At 43.5% G+C, this 20,817-nt stretch overlaps 2 protein-coding genes and 1 pseudogene across 2 annotated transcripts; 2 read left to right on the forward strand and 1 right to left on the reverse strand.

The window, feature by feature from the left end:
* The first annotated feature begins 2,875 nt into the window (after positions 1–2,875).
* On the forward strand, positions 2,876–3,817 carry OR2R1 (olfactory receptor family 2 subfamily R member 1). The gene has a single exon (NM_001388568.1). It carries the CDS (start codon positions 2,876–2,878, stop codon positions 3,815–3,817), a length of 942 nt encoding a protein of 313 aa, NP_001375497.1.
* OR2R10P (olfactory receptor family 2 subfamily R member 10, pseudogene) lies at positions 10,740–11,338 on the forward strand (annotated as a pseudogene).
* TAS2R41 (taste 2 receptor member 41) lies at positions 19,614–20,540 on the reverse strand. Its single transcript, NM_001080723.1, is given in 1 exon segment — positions 19,614–20,540. A coding segment is annotated over 1 exon segment (927 nt).
* Between the last annotated feature and the right edge of the window lie 277 nt (positions 20,541–20,817).

Genomic DNA, 20,817 nt, shown 5'->3' on the forward strand with positions numbered 1-20,817 from the left:
AAAAAAAAGGTATTGAGCTCATACTGCTTGTAGAGCATAGTACTACCCACTGGGTATAGACAAACTCTCCACCTTAATTCTTCGCTTATTGAAGCAGGGTCTCTATCATTAAGTTATTTAGGCAATAGGATTTATTGAAAGGGGATTTATATTTATTTATAGGCTGTTAACTTTCTGGCCTCTATAGCACATATTCGTACTGTTTCTTGTCTCCGAATCACTGGGCAGAACTTACTTCAGTGAAATTGACTTGCTTATTATTAAACATAATGATAATAATAACAGAGCCACTTATGCTTACTTAGTACTTTACAAAGCACATTCGTGTTCATTTCTTCATCTGATCTTACTCAAAATATTACGAGGTAGACATTATTATTATCCCCACATTTCAAATGAAGAAATCGAGGCTCAGGGAGTTCAAGCAACTAGCCCGGGGTGCATAGCAGGCTAATGGAAGAGGAGAATTAGAACTTGGATCCCTTGACTTCTCATTCAAAGCTTTTCCCACTAGCTACACAGTGTTTCTCTCCACGGCAAGACAGCTGCTGGGCCTCCAATCTGAGATCCCTCAGGTGCCTCCGTCCCTAGTCCACATCCTCCCACAACTCCTTCCCACCCCTCACTACCAGTCTCAGTAAGAGCTGAGACTGTGCCATCCAGACTTAAGCCTGGTTCCACCTTGCTTCCCGGGGAGATGGGACACCTGGGCCGACCACCTTACTCCTGTTCCTTGGCTTCCTCATCTATAAGATGAAATGGGTGGGTATGTGATCCCCATGGCTCCTTTCACTTCTCACCTGCTTGATTTTCTTATCAAGGCTCTTTTTCTTAACAGGGCTCTTCTGAAGGGAATCTGGATCCATGGCAGCGACTCTGAGGGGGAGAATTCTGGATGCTTGGCAGCCTATAGATCATATAGATCGGAGTGGAGTTACTTCCTCTGGCTGATACCAGAACCCCGCTCGAAAGGCAGCCAAAGGCTCCCTGGGGTGGTGTTCAAAACCCAGCCACCAGCCATCATCCTCTGGCCTCAGTCCTGGGTCTCCAACCCTGAGCCTCTAAAGTCAGTTTCTATTTCTAGCTTCCGCAGGGACGACCAGGGCTGCAGGGAAGGTGGGGGATGCCTCCTCCACCCTGGTTCTCTGCTCACTCCCAGGCCACTATGCTCAGCCAGAAGAACTTTCTATCAGATTATGCTTTTCACTTCTATTGTATTTATTTCTGTGGCTGCACTCTGGCTTTCTTAACACTGATATATTCCTTTTGTCCTTTGTTTGGCTGTCTCATTTGATTGTCACAGATTTTACCAAGATCCACTTTTAAAGGTTCTTATTTGAATCTGTTACCCTGATTTTCTAAACACAAATTCCTAACATTGAGAGGCATTACATGCTAGAAGCTGGTTGAAAGCATGGTGCCTCAGATACTCAATAAATATTTTATTAAGATTTAAAAAAAAATTTTTTTTTATTCATGAGAGACACAGAGAGAGAGGCAGAGACACAGGCAGAAGGAGAAGCAGGTTCCTCGTGGGGAACCGGATTTGAGACTCGATCTCACGACTCCAGGATCCCGCTCTAAGCTGAAGGCAGATGCTCAACAACTGAGCCACCCAGGCGTCCCTCCTCAATAAATATTTTTAATAAATGAGTTAATTAGTTTATTAACTGTTTTAAGAGCAGGAAATACACCTTGACATGTTTCTATTAAGAAAAACTGGTGGGGGGATCCCTGGGTGGCGCAGCGGTTTGGCGCCTGCCTTTGGCCCAGGGCGCGATCCCGGAGACCCGGGATCGAATCCCACATCGGGCTCCTGGTGCATGGAGCCTGCTTCTCCCTCCGCCTGTGTCTCTGCCTCTCTCTCTCTCTCTCTCTCTCTCTCTCTCTGTGGCTATCATAAATAAAAAAAAATTTTAAAAACTGGTGGCATTTAATTCTATTTTTATACTGGGTTGGTCAACGTGTTGGAAGGGAGATAGATAATCCAACACAATCCTAGCTGAGAGAGGAGAATTCATTCCCTCTGAAAGATTCAGCGGATTTCACTCAGTTCATAATCAGTAGAATATGATTCTTGGTTTCCAAAAGCCCTTGTTACATTATTTTGTTAATCATTTTATTTAAACATCTAAATAAATGTTGGCAATTTACTATATAAATTACACATTATTGAGAAGTAAGACATAACCAGTGGTAATTTAATTACAGCCACAAATTTAATTAAACAACTAGTAACCCTGTTCTCCTTCAAAGCACTTAGCACAATTATACTTAATTAATTTTTGTAATTATTAATTTAATCTTGGTGTCCCTAATTAAATTATAAGAACCAAGAAAGTAGGATTCATGCTTCTCTCTTGTTCACAGACAGATGCCTGATGTCTAGCACAGACCCCGGCACACACAGGGGCTGAACAGATGCTGGCTTAAAACTAGACAGGAATTTCTTCCTTATCTTCCACTTCCCTCCTTTTCCAATTTCCCAACTTTCTTCCTTAGTTTTTCTTTGTTTGTTAATTTTCTTTTTTGTCTTTCCTTCATTCCTTTCTCCATCACTTCCTCTCTCTTTCCTTCTACAGTGAATGATTACCTCCTATGTAATGGTAGCTGTGCTGGATCCTAGCCACAAAAGGATGACCAGAACAGGGACTTAATCCTTGAGAATCTCACAATCTAGTTGAGAACCTAGTTGTCCCTTCCTCCAGCACTTTCCCTGCATTCTCCCCAAGCACTGAGGTTAAGGAACCTGACGGTAGGTATCCCTGTTCGGCTCCAGTTCCAGCTCATGGCCTAATCCCCGACTCCTAAGGTGGGACCTTCACTTACCCCTGTCTGCCTTTGCCCTCTCCTGGCAGCCTGACCCACCTGCTCCATGAGGAGGGACAACCTGACCTGGGAGAGTGAATTTGTCCTCTTGGGGCTCTCCAGCGACAGGCAGACCCAGGTTGGATTCTTTGTCCTATTTGGGGCCGCCTACCTGCTGACTCTGCTGGGCAACGGGCTCATCATCCTCCTGATCGGACTGGATGCACGACTGCACCTGCCCATGTACTTCTTCCTCTGCAACCTCTCGGTGGTGGACATTTGCTACACCTCTAGCGGGGTCCCCCAGATGCTGGTGCACTTCCTCCTGGAGAAGAAGACCATCTCCTTCATCCGATGTGGGGCCCAGCTCTTCTTCTCACTGGCCCTAGGGGGTACCGAATTCCTGCTGCTGGCCGCTATGGCCTACGACCGCTACGTGGCTGTCTGTGACCCCCTGCGCTATGTAGCAGTGATGAGCCCAAGGTGCTGTGTTGGGCTGGCCGCTGTCTCTTGGCTCATAGGCCTGGTGAACTCTGTGGTGGAGACGGTGGTCACCATGCGCCTGCCCACCTGTGGGCACCACGTGCTGAACCACGTGGCCTGTGAGACTCTGGCATTGGTCCGCCTGGCCTGCGTGGACATCACCCTCAACCAGGTGTTCATCGTGGCCTCCAGTGTGGTGGTGCTGCTGCTGCCCTGCTGCCTGGTCTCACTGTCCTATGCCTACATTGTGGCTGCCATTCTGCGGATCCACTCCACCGGGGGACGTCGCAAAGCCTTCGGGACCTGTGCGTCCCACCTCACAGTGGTCTCCATGTCTTACGGGATGGCCCTGGTTACCTACATGCAGCCCCACTCCACGGCCTCTGCCCAGCAGGACAAGGTGGTGGTGCTCTTTTATGCCGTGGTGACCCCCATGCTGAATCCACTCATCTACAGTCTGCGCAACCAGGAGATGAAGGCTGCTCTGAGTCGAGTTCTGATGAGGAGTTCTGAATCAAAACTTTAGGATGCCACTTTGTCATTAGAGGCCTCACTCTGAAGGCCATGGACCTTGGGGTGTGCCCTCTGGCATGATGGATGCACGAGTCTGTGCATGTGCCTGTGCATGGGTGTGCATGTGCGTGCTGTAAGGGAGTGGGTAAGGGGATCACAATCTGCATTACTTTCTTTTTAGGTAATAGGGAAATGGATTGTATCCCTGGACTCTGTTTTTGGTCTCTGACTTATTCTAAAAATGGGAATTCCAATTTATAAATACATACACCCTACGGAAAACGAAGTGGAAAAAGAATAAAAAGATACCACAGCGTATACGAATTAGAAAGGAAGATCATATCAAAAGCCAGGGCAGGGCACAAAAAAAGAAAGTATATTTCCTTCTAAAATCTACAACCATATATCTCAGCTTTTCTGCAACCAGCGAGAAGAGGGACGAGACGAGAGAGCTGTGATTTACAGAATTCACTGTGCCCAAGGGACCAAACAGGCATTAGGCCAGAGGTGCAAAGGTCACCCATGTGACTCACAGATGGCCCAGCCCAGCTCAGTAGGGTGGGGAGTTCACACAGGGACGTGGAGCCAGATTCAGAGTAAAGAACCCCACAACCCTAACAAGCAGGACTGGACCGTGCGTGACTCATGTGAGCATCACTCTGCATGCCTCTGTGCTCTCAGACTTGCAAGTGGTGGCAAATGGCTGGCCAGGAAGTCAAGCGTTCGGAACCTCAAACACATAGTTTCTACATAATCAGGTCTAAGGATATACTCTTCTGAAAAGAGAGATGTATTCAGAATGCACACTTGATCTATCATGCCACACCCCGGCGGAGGTGAGCCAGGCGAGCTACTCAGCAAGGAAAGAATCTGTTTCCAAGCTTGTTCTATTCTAGTAACACACAATGAGTGACTGAGCATTAAACATTCTAACCCAGAAAGCAAAACAGCAATAATTTCGTCCAGAAAAATATTTAAAATAACATTTACAAGTTAAAATAAAACATCTCTTACCTAAATATTGCAGATATCTGGTTTGTCATACCCGTAAACAAACAAAAAACCATAAATTGAGAACAATTCAAACTTCTCATCAATCTGCTGAGAAAAGGCCAAAAGGTTACAGAGTAGGAAATGGAGAGCCTTTGTATTTCTTTATTATTATAACTTTTTTTAATTCCTTAAATATTTATTTATTTTTTAATGATAAATTTATTTTTTATTGGTGTTCAATTTGCCAACATATAGAATAACACCCAGTGCTCATCCCGTCAAGTGCCCCCCTCAGTGCCCGCCACCCAGTCACCCCCATCCCCCGCCCTCCTCCCCTTCCACCCCCCCCACCCTAGTTCCTTTCCCAGAGTTAGGAGTCTTCCATATCCATTGAAAGATGAATGGATAAAGAAGATGTGGTTTATTATAACTTTTTAAAATGGGCTCTACACCCGCTGTGGAGCCCAACATGGGGCTTAAACTCATGACCCTGAGATCGAGACCTGAGCTGAGATCAGGAGTCAGACACTTAATCCACTAAGCTACCCAGGTGTCCCCGAAATACCTTCTTAAATCCTTAGTAAAACTTTTTGCTTAAGTGAGATAAAATTCATATAACATTGGTTTCATGATTTTTACCATTTTAATGTGTACATTTCAGGGGCGCTTAGTATATTCACCATGTTGTTCAAACTTATGTCTATTTAGTTCCAAAACATTATCATCAAAAAAAAAAAATTATCATCACCCCACAAGGGCACCTCATACCCTTTAAGCAGTCGCTCCCCACCCCTCCCTCCACCCAGGTCTTGGCAGCCCCAGATCTGCTTTTTGCCTTTATGGATTTGCCTACCCTAGATTCTTAACAGAAATGGAATCATACAAATGTGACCTTCTGTGTCTGGCTTCTTTCACTTAGCATAATGTTTTCGTAGCACATGGCAGTGGTGCATTCCATTTTTATGGCTGGATCATATTCCATGATATGAAAACAAACATATTTCCTTACCCATTCATCAGGTAGGAGATGTTTGTGTTCTTTCTAACTATTGGCTGCTGTGAGTAGTGCTATTATAAATGCTCATGTACGTATTTTTTAAAGGTTTTATTAATTTATTCACGAGAGATGCAGAGAGAGGCAGAGACACAGGCAGAGAGAGAAGCAGGCTCCCTGTGGGGAGTCTGATATGGGACTTGATCCCTGGACCCCATGATCACGACCTGAGTCTAAGGTAGACGCTTAACCACTGAACCACCCAGACGTCCCCATGTGCATGTTTTTGTATGAAAACCTGTTTTCAATCCTTTAGGGTATATATCTTGGAGTCAAATTGCTGGATCACATGGTAATTCTATGTTTAACTTTTTGAGGACCTACCGAAGTGCTGTCCATCACAGCTGAACCACCCACCCACCCACCCAAGAAGGGTTCCAACTTCTCCACATCCTCCCAACATTTGGCTTTTGTTTCTTTGATGGCAGCCATCTCAGTAGGTAGGAAATTATATCCCACCCTGGTTTTGATTTTCATGTCCCTAATGACAAATGACGCTGAGCATCTTTCCATGGGCTTGTTGGCCATTTGTACATCTTCTTTGGAGAAATTTCCAGCAAAAATTTTTTTTTCATTTTTTATTTAAGACTTCATCCGCTTCTTTCCCCTTCCTTGAATGTCAGCTCCCTCCCTCCTTCAACCCTGCTCACCTCCTTCTCCCCTACCACCACCACCGCCCTTCATTGGCCATCCTCCCTCCCTGCTCCCACTCCCACGTGAGGCACTTAGCCCCATCTCCAGTCAAAATGTTTTAACTCTCCTTCCCTCACTATTAAGTTCCCTCCCCACAAATCAACAAAATTATCTTTTGTTTTCTCTATTGCCTCCATGTTTCAGTGTTGACCTGGTCTTTGCCCAGTGTTTGCATTTGCACAGCAAAGAAACCTCAGTTCTTTCTCTTCAGTAAGTGTGGAAGAACAAATCACAAGCTCTTATAATTTAATATGTTTTCTTTATCTTCATCACGTATCTATGGAACATCTAGCATTGAGCCGTGTGATATGCTAGTACACCTTCTGACGTAACCAAAGTACAAAATGATCAGCGAGATCACTGAATGAGCAAACTTGTGTAGGGGGATCTTTTTTATAAAACCTATTAAAGCTCGGAAGGTGTCAACTAAAGACAAGGATATTGCTTTTTTTACTGGTTGAGCTATAATGCTTCATTAAATTACAATATAGAAGGGACAGTAATCTACTGAGCCATCTTTCAATCATTATAATGAAAACATACCTATGTATATAAAATAATACTCATATTCTATTGTTTATGGCAGGAGTGCAAACATCTAGTTTATCCGAAGAAGACACTAATTCATTAAGTTACAGGTTAGGAAAAAGGACAGCAGGTCCAAAATATTTTCCTACTTACACTACTGTTTAACTTTTAGAATTTAAAAGCAATTGGGGGGTGGGGCACCTGGGTGGCTCAGTCAGTGAAGCGTCCGACTCTTGATTTTGGCTCAGGTCACAATCTCAGGGTCATGAGATCAAGCCCTGTGTTGGGCTCTGTGCTGAGCAAAGAGCCTGATTAGGACTCTCTTTCTCTCTCTCTGCTCCGACCCCCCTCCCACAACCCTCGCTCATGTGTGTTCTCTCTCTCTCTCTCTCTAAAAAGTAAAAATAAAAATAAAGAAAGGAAAAAGAATTCTTGGCCCTTATCCCTTTAAAGAGATTCAGCTTATTTGAAGGACACTTAGCAATCAGGAAGAAAAAACTAGACCCTCAAGAGACCCTTCTGAGTGGAGTATTCTTGAGGTGTTATTACAGAGCGGACTCTGAATAATCAATAATCTCATCAATAAGAAAGTTCTATACTAGATGAGAGGGGATCCTGAGCTCCTAGAGGAGAGGGTAAAGTTTAAGGAAACCGCTCCTTACTATTTGTTCATTCGGTCAGTCTGTCCAGCAACTCTATATGCCAACCTCTGCTGGAAATGAGAAAGGGGTACAGTAAAAAGAGAAAACACTCTCTATACCCTTCAAGCAGGTAGTTTGTTAGAAGTCATAAAAGGAAAGTGAAAAGGCAAGGCTTATTGGAGGGTTTCTTTTCTCATTCTACCCCCTGGCTGCAGAGAAAGTTGAGAGTCCAGGTGTGTGGGCTTCCTACTCTCACTGAACTCCAGGGCGGATGTCTCCCTTTTGCAGATGAAACAGAAGGAAGTCAGCTGCTCTAATGAACGCACCACCAGTCTGCTGGCCTCTCCAAACTGCTCTTCAGACAGTTTCCCTGCATTACTTTGTGGCAATTCAAAGTCCCCCCTGGAGTCCCCCCAACATCCCATACACTACACCTTTCCTGATATCACCACCTCCCCCATAAGTCAGACCTGTGCCACACATCATCCTGGGGGGATGCTGCTCCCCACTAGCTGCTATGACATACTCTGTGTGCTCCAAGTGATAACACAACATGATGTAGCAGGGAGAACATGATCTCCCATACCAGATCCAGTCCAGTTCTGCTCCTAGCTGGTGGAACCACTTCGTGCATTCACTTCTGCTCTCGGAGGCTCAGTTTCCTCATTTTGTAAAACGACAAAGTTGAAATGACAATCTTGAAAGTCCTTCCAGGTTTTTTTTTTTTTTTCACTTCTGTGTTCTTATTTAGCATTTTATTCTCTTCCGTGGTGAGAACTTCAGTTGCTGTTCTGGGCACTCAGGAGCCACATTTGGAGAGTAAAATTTGGCTACTTACTGCACTGATGAAAGAAATAGTTTTTGTGAAAATCTGGGGTTCCACCTCAAGTGTGAGGCTCTGAAAATCAGCGGGGTACCCTGCCAAAGCCAATCTCTATTTTTAGTATTTCCTACAGTGACACATTCTAGCCACAGGACTGAAAGGAGGAAGAGTGGGTTCCAACTGGCTAAAGAGAGGGGGTGGTGTCTAGCAGCTTTGCCCTCCTCACCTGCATCCAGCTGTGAGCCTCATCTTTACACCTGGTTAGGAAGACTTGCTTGAATTGTTTTCATCTCCATTTCGTTGGATTCTACGGCCCATCTCTCATATCTTTAATACAAATCCTTCTCATTTAGATACTGCTCTAAAGTTTATGAGGGTTTTTTTCACACATTATCTTACTTGATTATTTACTACCTCTTCCCTGACCCTAAGATACTCTGAGACATTGTGTTTGGACAAGATCTAAGAAATCGAGACTACAGGAAAACCCAACACACACCAGAAAAACAAGATATCAAGGATCATTTTTTCACTGATTTAGTGGAATTTGAGGCAAATCATTTAAACTCTCTTGGCCTCAACTTGTTCAAACAAAGAATGAGAAGCTTAGCCCAAAAGATCTTTCCACACAGAAACTCTTTGAGATTTATCTCAAAATATTTTCCTCTCCCAAAAAGAACATGTCCTGAATCTTCAAAAATAAGATGAAAAGGTTCCACCTAAAGCAGTGGTTCTCAATCTTAGCTTCCTATTTTAATTGTTTGGGAAACGTTACAAGTTACAAATACACTAATATCTGTGTTTCACTCACCCAAGATTGTGACTCAATTGCTCTGGAGTATGGTCTGGGCTTCTGGAGTCTTCAGAGTGTGCCACGTGATTCTTCTGTGTAGCTACTATAGCAGGCACTGCTCTGGTGTCCACCATGGGTCATGTGGGATTTTCATAGGCAAATCCTACTATCTAGACTTTTTCCCTCCATATCAAGCTTCTCCAGTGGGCATCCAAATGGACTTTTCCAGCAGTCGGACTCTTCTCCACATCCCTGTGGTCTCTCCTTATTCCTAAACTAGTCAAAAGCACTATCTCCTCCCCCCAAGTTGCAAAGACACATAATGTGAGTATGGCAATGCAGCTAGGGGGGTTGCTATCAACAGACAAATAAAGACTATAAAATTGCTCAATTTTACGATGGGAAAATATGACATGTTTTCCTTTGATAGAGGCTAAAGACCAGCAAAGTAAACAGGGAGGCGTTCCAAGGGCAAACCTGTCTCTGCTATGACAGAAGGATTTACACATGACAAAGCTCAAAGGGTTTCAGAGGCACTCCCTTACTGACTTCATCTGTGGGCACCATAAGGTTCCAAATGCTATCATTGCAACTACGTGATGTATGCATTCATCTTTTATAAATCACTTACTTTGCCATTCAAATAAATGTCAGCATTTCACCAAGGAAATAGCATAATCACAAGAAGTTGGGACATAATTATAGTTAATATAATGCTCTACAATGAGGCCCTGATCTTATCAACCCAAGAATAAGCCTGATTAATCAGCACACTGAGAACCAAGTGAGTGATTTTCTCAGTCACTGACCCAGCCTGGCTTATGGGAGAGACAGGAAGAACCACGAGCTCCAGCGTGAGTAGCAATGACAAGGAGGAAGTCCAGAACACAAGTCCTACATCTTAGGATCAGAGAATAATCCTCAAAGCCCCTACTTTAAACTTTTTTTTTTAATTTGTGTACTCAAAAAATTTTATTGTGAAACAATTCTTAGAAATCTTTGAATAAAAAGAAAAATCACATGGGCACCTGGGTGGGTCAGTCATGTGAGCATCCAACTCTTGATTAAGGCTCAAGTCATGATCTCAGCATCATGAGATCAAGCCCCGGGAGCGACTCCACACTGAGCATGGAGCCTGCTTAAGATAGATTCTCTCTCTCCCTTTCCCCCCAAGCCACAGGCACTCTCTCTGTGTCTCCCTCTGAAAAAAAAGAAAAGAAAAATTGCAAAAGGTCCCTGATTTCAAGAAGCTCCGAGTCTAATGAAAAAAAAAAAAAAAAAAACACATAGAAATTCTTGCAGTCCTACTTGAGGTCCTTTGTTTAGGCCCAGACTATGAATTCTGATTGAATCTGGCCTCTCTAAGCTACCTCCTCCTTCCTCCTGCCTCCTGCCTAGCCCACCTGCTGCATGAAGAGTGATAACCTGATCTGGGAAAGTGAGTTTGTCCTCCTGGGGCTCTCCATGACAGGCAGGCCCAGGCTGGATTCTTTGTCCTATTTGGAGCCGCCTACCTGCTGATCCTGCTGGGCAACGGGCTCATCATCCTCCTGACCGGACTGGATGCACGACTGCACCTGCCCATGTACTTTTTCCTCTGCAACCTCTTGGTGTTGGATGTCTGATACACTTCTAGGAGGTTCCTCAGATGCTGGCACACTTTCTCCTGGAGAAGAAGACCATCTTCTTCATCTGATGTGGGATCCAGCTCTTCTTCTCACTGGCCCTGAGGGATACCAAGATCCTGCTACTGGCTCCTATGGCCTGTGACTGCTACATGACTGCCTGTGACCCCCTGCATTATGTGACAGCAGTCTCTTGGCTTATAAGCCTAGTGAATTTTGTGGTGTAGACACTGGTCATCATGCACCTGCCCACCTGTGGGCACGTGTGCTGAACCACATGGCCTGTGTGGATGTCACACACACCATGTTGTAATGGTGGGCTCCAGGGTAGTGGTGCTACTGGTGCACAGAGCTGAATGCTGGCTAGGAACCCAGTTGTGTTAATAGAGAACTACAGACAAACTCAGAAGTAGAAAGAGAAGGCTGCTTCCTAAGGACAGTGAAGCTTGTACTAAGTCTTTCTTAGTACTTAATACTAAGGATTAAGTATTAGTGCAACTGTGCACATTGTGTGGTATGTATGTGTCCGTGTGTGAAAAATGCACTCTTTGTTTTTGAAGACTTATATAGATAATGACTTAAGTTCTGAAATCTTCTTTGTAGCTCTGGCCCAGGCTCCTCAAGATTCAAAAACAGTTTAAATTAATCAGAAATGTCAAACACTTGTTGACTGGGTGAGCTTTAGCATAATCCTCACAACCACATTCACCGCTGCCCTAAATGTCAACTTGGCCTCTACAGTCAATCACCAAATACCACGTTTAATGAACACCTCTTCCTTGCCCTGCCTGAAGCCCTTGCTCACCACAGTTACCATCCCGACATCCTCCTCCCAAGTGCTGGGAGCAATAAGGACCTGGAACACCATTCAGATCTCAGAAAGAAATATCAATCAGTAAATATATTTGTGTGCCATATACCACACCAGGTGCTGCAAGAGACATACAAAGTCTGGGAGATCCTTCCCACAACCTGGAGACTAGAAAGATAAGAGATAAGTGGGAAAAAGAAAGAAGAAGAAGAAGAAGAAGAAGAAGAAGAAGAAGAAGAAGAAGAAGAAGAAGAAGAAGAAGCAGCAGCAGGAGGAGGAGGAGGAGGAGAAGGAAGAAAGAAAGAAAAAAAAAGAAAGAAAGAAAGAAAGAAAGAAAGAAAGAAAGAAAGAAAGAAAGAAAGAAAGAAAGAAAGAAAAAGAAAGACTGCAACATAATCCTACAATGCAAAAAATACAATAAGGGAATATTTGGTTAATTTCCAAATACAAGATAGAGATTAAAAACCCCACGGAACTCATAAAATTCTCCCATGAAGGGGAAAAATCTGGATGGTTTGCAAAAGCATTAAAGGGGAGGAAAAAATTAAACTGGACCATAGAAAATGGGCATATTTGGACAGTTGAGGGAGTCAGGAGAGACGTGTTCATTCCTGTGTGTGGGGGAACGACACAAATGAAGTGAGGAGGTAGAAAAAACGGAGTTCTGTCTGGGAAAGAGTGAGCAAACCAGTTTGGTTAGAGCCAAGACTTCATTCTGAGGAGTTATGAGGCGGAAATAAGGCTGCAAAGAGGGGATGGGCTTGGTAGGGCTGTGAAGACTCGGTCAAGGAATTTACTTTAGAGGCCCTGGCAAGACAGCAGAGTTTTTGATTTAGGGACTAACACATCTGATAGGTGTCCAGAAACTGTCCTCTTCCTCTGCCCCAGGCCTGTTGGACCAACTGAGACAAAAACCAATAGCACAGACTTTTTCTTCTTTTAGTCCAACAAACTCAATTTTATGCTTAACTAGAGGGAGTTAAGTGAAACAACTATTTATCATTCAACTTCCTCTAATTAGGGTGGGCTTCGTAGAGTGGGTAGATGAGGTTTCAAAAACCAAAAGAGTTGGGAAGAATGTAGACCAGAAATTATTTAAAACATAAGGAAATGTTAAAAGTAAAAGTGAACAGATCTTGAAATAGAGATTGAACAGAGGGTATAACTGTAAAGTGCCTTCTACTTTCCTCTTTTTTTTTTTTTTAATGAAAAGATAACCATTCCATCTGAGTAACACTCTGAAGACTGAGTAAAAATAAACAGTTTACCTAGCATTTTTGTAAGCGTCACCTCTGATAACAACCTTGTTGTTTCTGATCTCATGCCATATCTCAGGAGGCAATCCTCTGGTTAGACAGGTCCCATCCTGGTTAAGGAGGGATTTGGAGTCTGCTTTTTTATTTATTTTTTTTTTAAGATTTTATTTATTTATTCATAGAAAAAGAGGCAGAGACACAGGCAGAGGGAGAAGCAGGCTCCATGCAGGGAGCCCGATGCGGGACTCGATCCCGGGTCTCCAGGATCACACCCCAGGCTGCAGGCGGCACCAAACCGCTGCACCACCAGGGCTGCCCTGGAGTCTGCTTTTTTAATACTGATTCACAAAATGGGTCTGAGTCTCAACAAAGGCATTAGGCTGGCACAGCCTTCATACTTTTTTTTCCTCCCCATGGGAAATAAACCAATGCATGAAGCCTCGGAGAGAAAAACTCAAGTCCACAGTGGGAACTATATTAGGAGAGGATTTCTAGAGCCACTCAGAAGATAAAGGAGGGAGTAAATAAATGAGCATGAGGGACCATCGTTCTGTGACCATTCTGAACAGATCTGGGATTTTCCATGGCAGAGGATCCTGATGGCAAGACCTCCTTGCTTTGGGAGCAGAGCACAAATGCAGCCTCTTTTATCTAGAACAAAAATCTCCCCCCTACAGCACTCTTTGCTTCACATAATCACACAACCAAGATACCACTAGAGACCAGGGTTCTCAGCCTGGAACTTACTGATAGGTTTTCAGGCCTACAAGCACCTGGAATTGTGTGTTTAAACGTCATCTCATCCACAATGTTATCACCTCCTGAGAAATTTGTAATGATATGCTCATTTGTATGACTAGACAGTTTGCCCCTGGCTCCCTACAAGACTGTAAACACCATGGCAGTAGAAATGACGTCTGTAATGCTCACTGCTTTATCCTCAGCATGGGGCACTGTCTATAGGGAGGCACCCCAAAAATATCTGCTAATCAAATACGTTTGCAAACAATCTGCGGCCCTGTAAAAGGTTAACATATCCTGACTTCTGTATTGCTTTGGATTATGTTTTTAAATCTTACAAAATTTCTTTTATGAAACCTCTAGCAGTGAGCTGTGATATTTGCCACAGGTCGATAAGATAGGGGTTTCAGCTAAGCCTTCCCGACACCACAGAGCTGAATCAATAGGAAATGCTACCAGAAGAGTGCTGTGGAAGCCTAGCACATGGTCCAAAGTCCACCAATCAATCTGATTTCCCATTGATTTAATCTCCAATTTATTTTTCTTAGTCTTTTCACTTCTTTTCTCATTAGAACAGCTCAATATAGCAACATTATAACTCATAACACAGAACAAAGTTTAAAGAGCTAGTTTATCCAGTTTAAACAGCTAGATAACTACATTCCCCTTTATGTCTTCAACAACAAAAAAATAAAACAAACTCTTGTCTCTTTTTTTTGTCTCCCTTAGCTGATGTCAAAAGCTACTTAAGCGCTAAGCAAAATAAGTCACTCAGAGAAAGACAAATACCATATGATTTCACTATGTGGAATTTAAGAAACAAAACAAATGAACAGGGGCCCATGGGTGGTTCAGTCAGTTAAGCATCCAACTCTTGATTTCAGCTCAGGTCTCGATCTCAGGGTCATGAGTTCAAGCCCTGCATTGGAGTTTGAAAAATAACTTTTTTTTTTTTTAAATGAACAAAGGGTGAGGGAAGAGACAAACTAAGAAACAGAATCTTAATTACAGAGAACAAGCTGATGGTCCACCAGAGGCGGGTGGGGGATGGGAGAAAGAGGTAACGGCCATCAAGGAGGATATTTGCTGTGATGAGCACCAGGTAATCACAGTGTGGAATCACTATATCGTACACCCAAAACTAATATTACACTGTATGTTAACTAACTGGAATTTAAATAAAAACTAAAATAAAAAGTTGCATAAGTAAACTAATCTCTGAGAATCACAGCCCCTTAGTGAGCCTCCAGTGGCCCCCTTCAGCATCAAAATCCTTTCTCAATGATTTCTTACCCACCACAAGTGGTTTTTTCTTTATCTCACTCATACCAAGCCTATTGGCCTGATTTAACAGTTGAAAAAAATTGAAAGAATGGGAAAAAAACAAGAGATGTCAAAGAAAGAAAAAAAAACAAAACACTAGTCTTTCCTGGTGACTAGAAAGGTCCTTGCCATACTCGAGTTTCTCTACTTTTTTCATACTGATGCAGATACAGAAAATAATAATAATAATTTTTTAAGTATTAGCTATGCAATACAATAATAATTATTAACCAGTTACAATGAATACTAATGTGTCACGTAAATACATTACCTACTTCAATCTTTGCAATTACTTGTTATCACCTCAGGCAATATGCCAGGAAACTAAGGCATAAAGGGTCAATTATACATAGGCATTCACATTACATCATGTAAAATAATCTGTATTTTAAAACATTAAAACACTACTGAAAGTAATGAAATCTTAAATAAACGGAGAAGCATACCATATTCTTGAACAGAAAGGCTCAACATCACAGATCTGTATGTTTCCTTATGCTGAATTATACATTTAGCAGTATCCAATTTAATTTTCCTAAAAAGAAATTTTTGTTTGGGACCAGATACTATTATTTTTAAAATAATAGCCATGAAAATTGGAAAAGAAGATTAATGAAGACTCGTTTACTAGTCATTCAAATATCATAAACCTAAAATAGTCAAAATGCTGTGGTGGTGGCACACATGATTATAGCAAGATAGTAAAACAGAAGAGAAAGTGTAAAAATAAACCAATATGCATAGGGATTTGGTAATGATAAAAAGTAGCTTTTAAATAAGCAGAGAAAAGATATATATAATAAAAAGTGTTAAAGCAAAAAAAAAAGTGTTAAAGCAACAAGCTAATCATTTGGAAAAAAAATAGAATTCATCCACATAGGATATCTTATATCAGAATACATTCCACAAAGACCAAGTATTTAAATATAAAAATGAAAGCATAAAAATGCTAGAAGAAACTAAAAGGCAGGGTTTTTTTTATGATATCAAAGTGAGGAATGCCTTTAAACTATGAGACAAAATCCAAGCAATCATTATTGTTTTAAATAAATACAGCAATAAATAAGTACAGCAAAAAACAAAAACAAAATCTGCATGGCAAAAAATATATTATAAAAGTAAAATGCAAAAACACGCAGAGGGTAAGGTGGGAGGCAGATACAATGCAAAAGGGTAACGTGAAGGACTTCTTTTGGGATGATAGAACAGTTCTGTTCCTCGATTATGGCTAAATGAATCTGCACATGGGATAGAATTGCATCAAATCACATATACACACGAATGCAGGTTTGAAAGAAGAGGGAAAACTGCATACACTCTTCTTAGCAGCAATGCACCTGTATCAGTGCATTGCTGTATCAACCCAGTGTCCAGATCATACTATGGCAATGCAAGATGCCACCACTGAAGGAAGCCGGGTGAAGGGGACCTAGGGCTCTGTACTATTCTTACAACTTCCTGGGAGTCTATAATTGCTTCAAAACAAAAAGGTTTTGGGGTACCTGGGTGGGCCTGTTGGTTAAGCATCTACCTTCAGCTCAGGTCATGATCTCAGGGTCCTGGAATGGAGCCTGACATCAGGCTCCCTGCTCGGCACACAGTCTGCTTCTCCCTCTGCTCTTCCCCCCAACTGTGCTTGCTCTCTCTCTCTCTCTCTCTCAAAGAAATAAATGAATAAATAAAATCTCAAAATAAAAAATGTTTTAAAATTAATATTGGTATCAAGAAAAATTAAAATGAAAGCCACTGAGGGTGGGGGAGTGTTTTGCCTCTTGTATCAAAAACAAAGAGCTCTGGCAGCCTGGGTGGCTCAGCAGTTTAGCACCTGCCTTCAGCCCAGGGCCTGATCCTGAAGACCCGGGATCGAGTCCCACATCAGGCTCCCTGCGTGGAGCCTGCTTCTCCCTCTGCCTGTGTCTCTGCCTCTTGTCCTCTTTGTGTCTCTCATGAATAAATAAAATCTTAAAACAACAACAACAACAACAACAAAGAGTTGATTTCTCTAAAATATAAAGAGCTCCTGTAAGCCAATAAGACAAAAAAAGCAAAAATTCAAATCTAAAATTAAGCGAAGATATAGACTGTTTACAGAAAATAAACACACAAATGACTCTAAACATAAAATAATAAACCTTACTCAAAATTGGAATCACACAAATGACAACTCTACTAATAGGCCATTTTTTACCTAACAGATTGGCAAAAAAGGAAGTGTGAAAATAAGTGCACTCATAAATTGCTGATGGGGAAGTAAATTGATCCAAACCTATAGAGGACAGTATCTGTCAAAATTAGAAATGCACATGCCACTTGACCCAGTAATCCCATTTCATGGAATTTATCCTACAGTTAATTGGCACATGTGCAAGATTACTTATGTAGGAGATTCATTCAACATTGCAACATTGTCATAATAGGGAAAGACAGGAAGCAACTTAAATGACCACAAACTAGTGACCATTTAAAGACATTGTGGTGCATCTATGTCAAAACAAAAACAAAAAACGGTAAACCCCAAAGTGAGGAAATGCTGCGTGTTCCCACAATGTGAAGATCTCCAAGACAATTATTAAGTAGAAAGAGCAAGGAGCAGAGCAGCATGCATACTGTGCAGCCATCTGTGTAGAAGGAGACTAGGAGAACATAGTTAAGAAGCTAGTTAGTTAGTTAGTTAGTTACTAGTATAGAATACATAAGTAAGCTGGTTGACTGGTTTGGTAGTTTGATATTAGTGGCTTTCTGCTATACAATGAAATATCTCGAGGACAGACATAAAACTATTAAGAATGCCTCAGAGGGGAAAGGTAGGAGAGAGATTTTTTTAACATACACTCTTTAGTACATTTTGAATTTTTAACCATGCAAATATATTACCTATTAAAAATACATGTTTAGAGTAAAAATATAGAATAATCTGCATCTGCACAAAGATTTTAGTCCATGAGTGTACTTCTACTCGGCAGCATATACCCCAAGCAGTAGGGAAATTGTTTTCACTCTCAGAGAACATTAAAATTTGTCCCTGCCAGGAATCCAGTTGGGAGTTAAGACTCGGAAATTTGCACACTGGTGTCTTTGAGCAAAAATTCTTACGCCTGCCTTAGAGGCACCCAACTCTAAATAGAATTTTTTTTTCCGAAATTCTAGAAATGTTTGTATAGTAATTGGAGCAAACTATTTGAAAATAATATTTAAACATAAGATTTAATGGGGTGATTCCTAAAACGAAAGGAGTTTAAACAGTTTTGGGACACAAACTAAGTGAAACTCTTGAGTCTTCGTTTTTCAGAACTAAAAGTACATGCTTATTCAATCAACATGGGACTTTGTGACTTCTGCTTGAGGAGAAACAAAAAAAGTTCCAGAGACAATTTGGAAATGGGGAAAATCGCAATGTGAGATTCTAAAGGAAGAATAAACATGGAAAAAGTCTGGCTGCCACTTAGACCTCAGAGGGGCGAAAACCGAATGCAGAACAATGGAAAGAATCATGAGAAAAGAGACGGGTTGGTGTCGAGAAACCTTCCAGTGGTTTTCACAAAATTAAAATCAAATTCTACAAGTGTGGCGAGAACGAAAGAATCTCCACAGAAGGGAGGGCTCCTCTAGACATCACAGCCCTGGCCACTGTGGGCCACAACTACTGTCCTCTGGGGCTCCCATGGCAACCATCACATTATCCTCAGGAGGGATGCTCCTTCCCCATCCACACCCTAGCTCAGCCATAAGCACATTTTCTCTTCATTCCCTGGGAAGCTGTTGAGATCACATGTACTGTTAATCAAGAATTTTTGTTTTTAAGATTTTATTTATTGATTTGAGAGAGAGAGAGAGAGAGAGAGTAAGAGAGAGAACACAAGCCAGGGGAGCTGCGGAGGGAGAGGGAGAAGGAGGCTCCCCCTGCTGAGCAGGGAGCCCGACTCGGGGCTTCATCGTGGGACTCAGGCTCATGACCTGGGTCAAAGGCAGACACTTAACTGACTGAGCCAACCAGGCGCCCCTAATCAAGACTTTTTTAACTTTTTTTTTTTTTAAGATTTTATTTATCCATTCATGAGAGACCCAGAGAGAGAGAGAGAGAGAGGCAGAGACACAGGAGGAGGGAGAAGCAGGCTCCATGCAGGGAGCCCGACGTGGGGACTCGATCCCCGGTCTCCAGGATCACGCCCTGGGCCCAAGGCGGTGCTAAACCGCTGCGCCACCCGGGCTGCCCCAAGACTTTTTTAACTTAAAGCTGCCGTGGAATGGAGGGGATACAAAACGGAGAGTAGACAAAATTTTACATTCTGAATTTCTGGACAATACTGGCTCTCTGAGCCCCAGGGGGCCCCATTTACCAGTGTCCCAAGGAAGGAGTCTCACTCAGAGCATCCCCAGATTTGACTCCCCCTCCACTCCCCAAGGTGGGGAGCCCAGAGTCGAATCCAATGGGTATCTCTCTGCCCATGAAGCTATTTCTGCGTCCGTGGGCACTGGCTCTGTCATCGTCCCCGAGTCCCCTCTGGGGGTCCGGATGAGACCGTGCCACCTAGGCCAGCTGGGAGCCCCTGACCAACAGAAGTAGCTGCCTGCACCCCCCTCGGAGCCGGAGGTTGCTGAGGATGAGGATATAGGGATGGACAGAGGTGCACAGGTAGATTAAAATCTGCCAGGGCCAGTACCAGTCACTCTGCGAGCAGAAGAAACCCGCAGCATCGATGACCAGGGACGCAAAGGACAGAGCATACAGAATGAGGAAGGAGACGAGGGACTTCAGAGCCCTGGTGTGAGCCTGGCTGCTGGGGTCCTGCAGGCCGTGGCCACTGCGCCGCATCCTCCCCCTGTGTCGCCTCAGGGAATTAATCAACAGTGCGATGGACACCAGGAAGACAGAGCAAGGCACTGACAAGGTGATGAATTTCAGGGGCAAGAAATAGTGAATTTCCAGCCTCCTGCTCCACTGCTGGAAGGTCATGTTCCCGGGGTATTTTCTGATTAGGAATCCTTGATACACGGCATGGTTTCCCCAAAAGAAGAGCAGGGTGACGAGGAAGGAGATCAGGAGGGAAGCCCCGAGGAGCCAGGGCACCGAGCCTGGGAGCCGCCACCTCAGCCAGAGGAAGGTGGGGTGGGTGAAGCTGGCGATCTTCATGCAGAAGAGGACGCTGAGCCAAGAGCCGAACCAGAAGGTGGCCGAGTTCAGGAAGTCCCAGTGGAGGCCAAAGAATTGCCGAGCCGGGCCCGTGCTGTACTCCTCCAGGTGGAGGTAGTAGTAAAAGTTGTTCATCATCCCAACGCACTGCAGGCAGAAGCGGGAGGCGCCCAGGCTAAGGAGGATCACGTCGGAGGGGAGCAGCCTCCCCCGCCGCATCCTCTCCCTGCTCAGCACCAGCACGATGAAGCCGTTGGCCAGGATCCCCAGGACACACAGCAGGACAAAGAGCAGCATGAAGAAGGCGGACACGGCGGGCTGCATTTTGGCCTCTCCGCTCTTCCCACCACTCTGAGCCTTTGTCTTGGCCCCTGGCCTCCTCCCTACCCCCGACCCACGGCCCCCCTTTGGATCTTTCCCTGGGGATGTGAGAAGACCGATGTCTTCCTCTACATCTGAACCAGAGCCCACTTAGAAGGCAGATGCTTGGGCTCCAGGCGACACGAGAGCTCAGTTCAGTGAGGATGCAAATTCCCCACGGGTTCGGTTACCACGAGGCACACTGACTGCCCCTGATTTGCCTGTTCCGCTTTTGCCTGCA

The sequence above is a fragment of the Canis lupus genome, chromosome 16 (genome assembly GCF_011100685.1).
Source record: "Canis lupus familiaris isolate Mischka breed German Shepherd chromosome 16, alternate assembly UU_Cfam_GSD_1.0, whole genome shotgun sequence".
Taxonomy (NCBI): domain Eukaryota; kingdom Metazoa; phylum Chordata; class Mammalia; order Carnivora; family Canidae; genus Canis; species Canis lupus.

What these genes read in the sequence shown, in the direction of transcription:
- OR2R1 (NM_001388568.1), top strand. Translation starts at nt 2,876, where the DNA reads ATGAGGAGGGACAACCTGACCTGGGAGAGTGAATTTGTCCTCTTGGGG.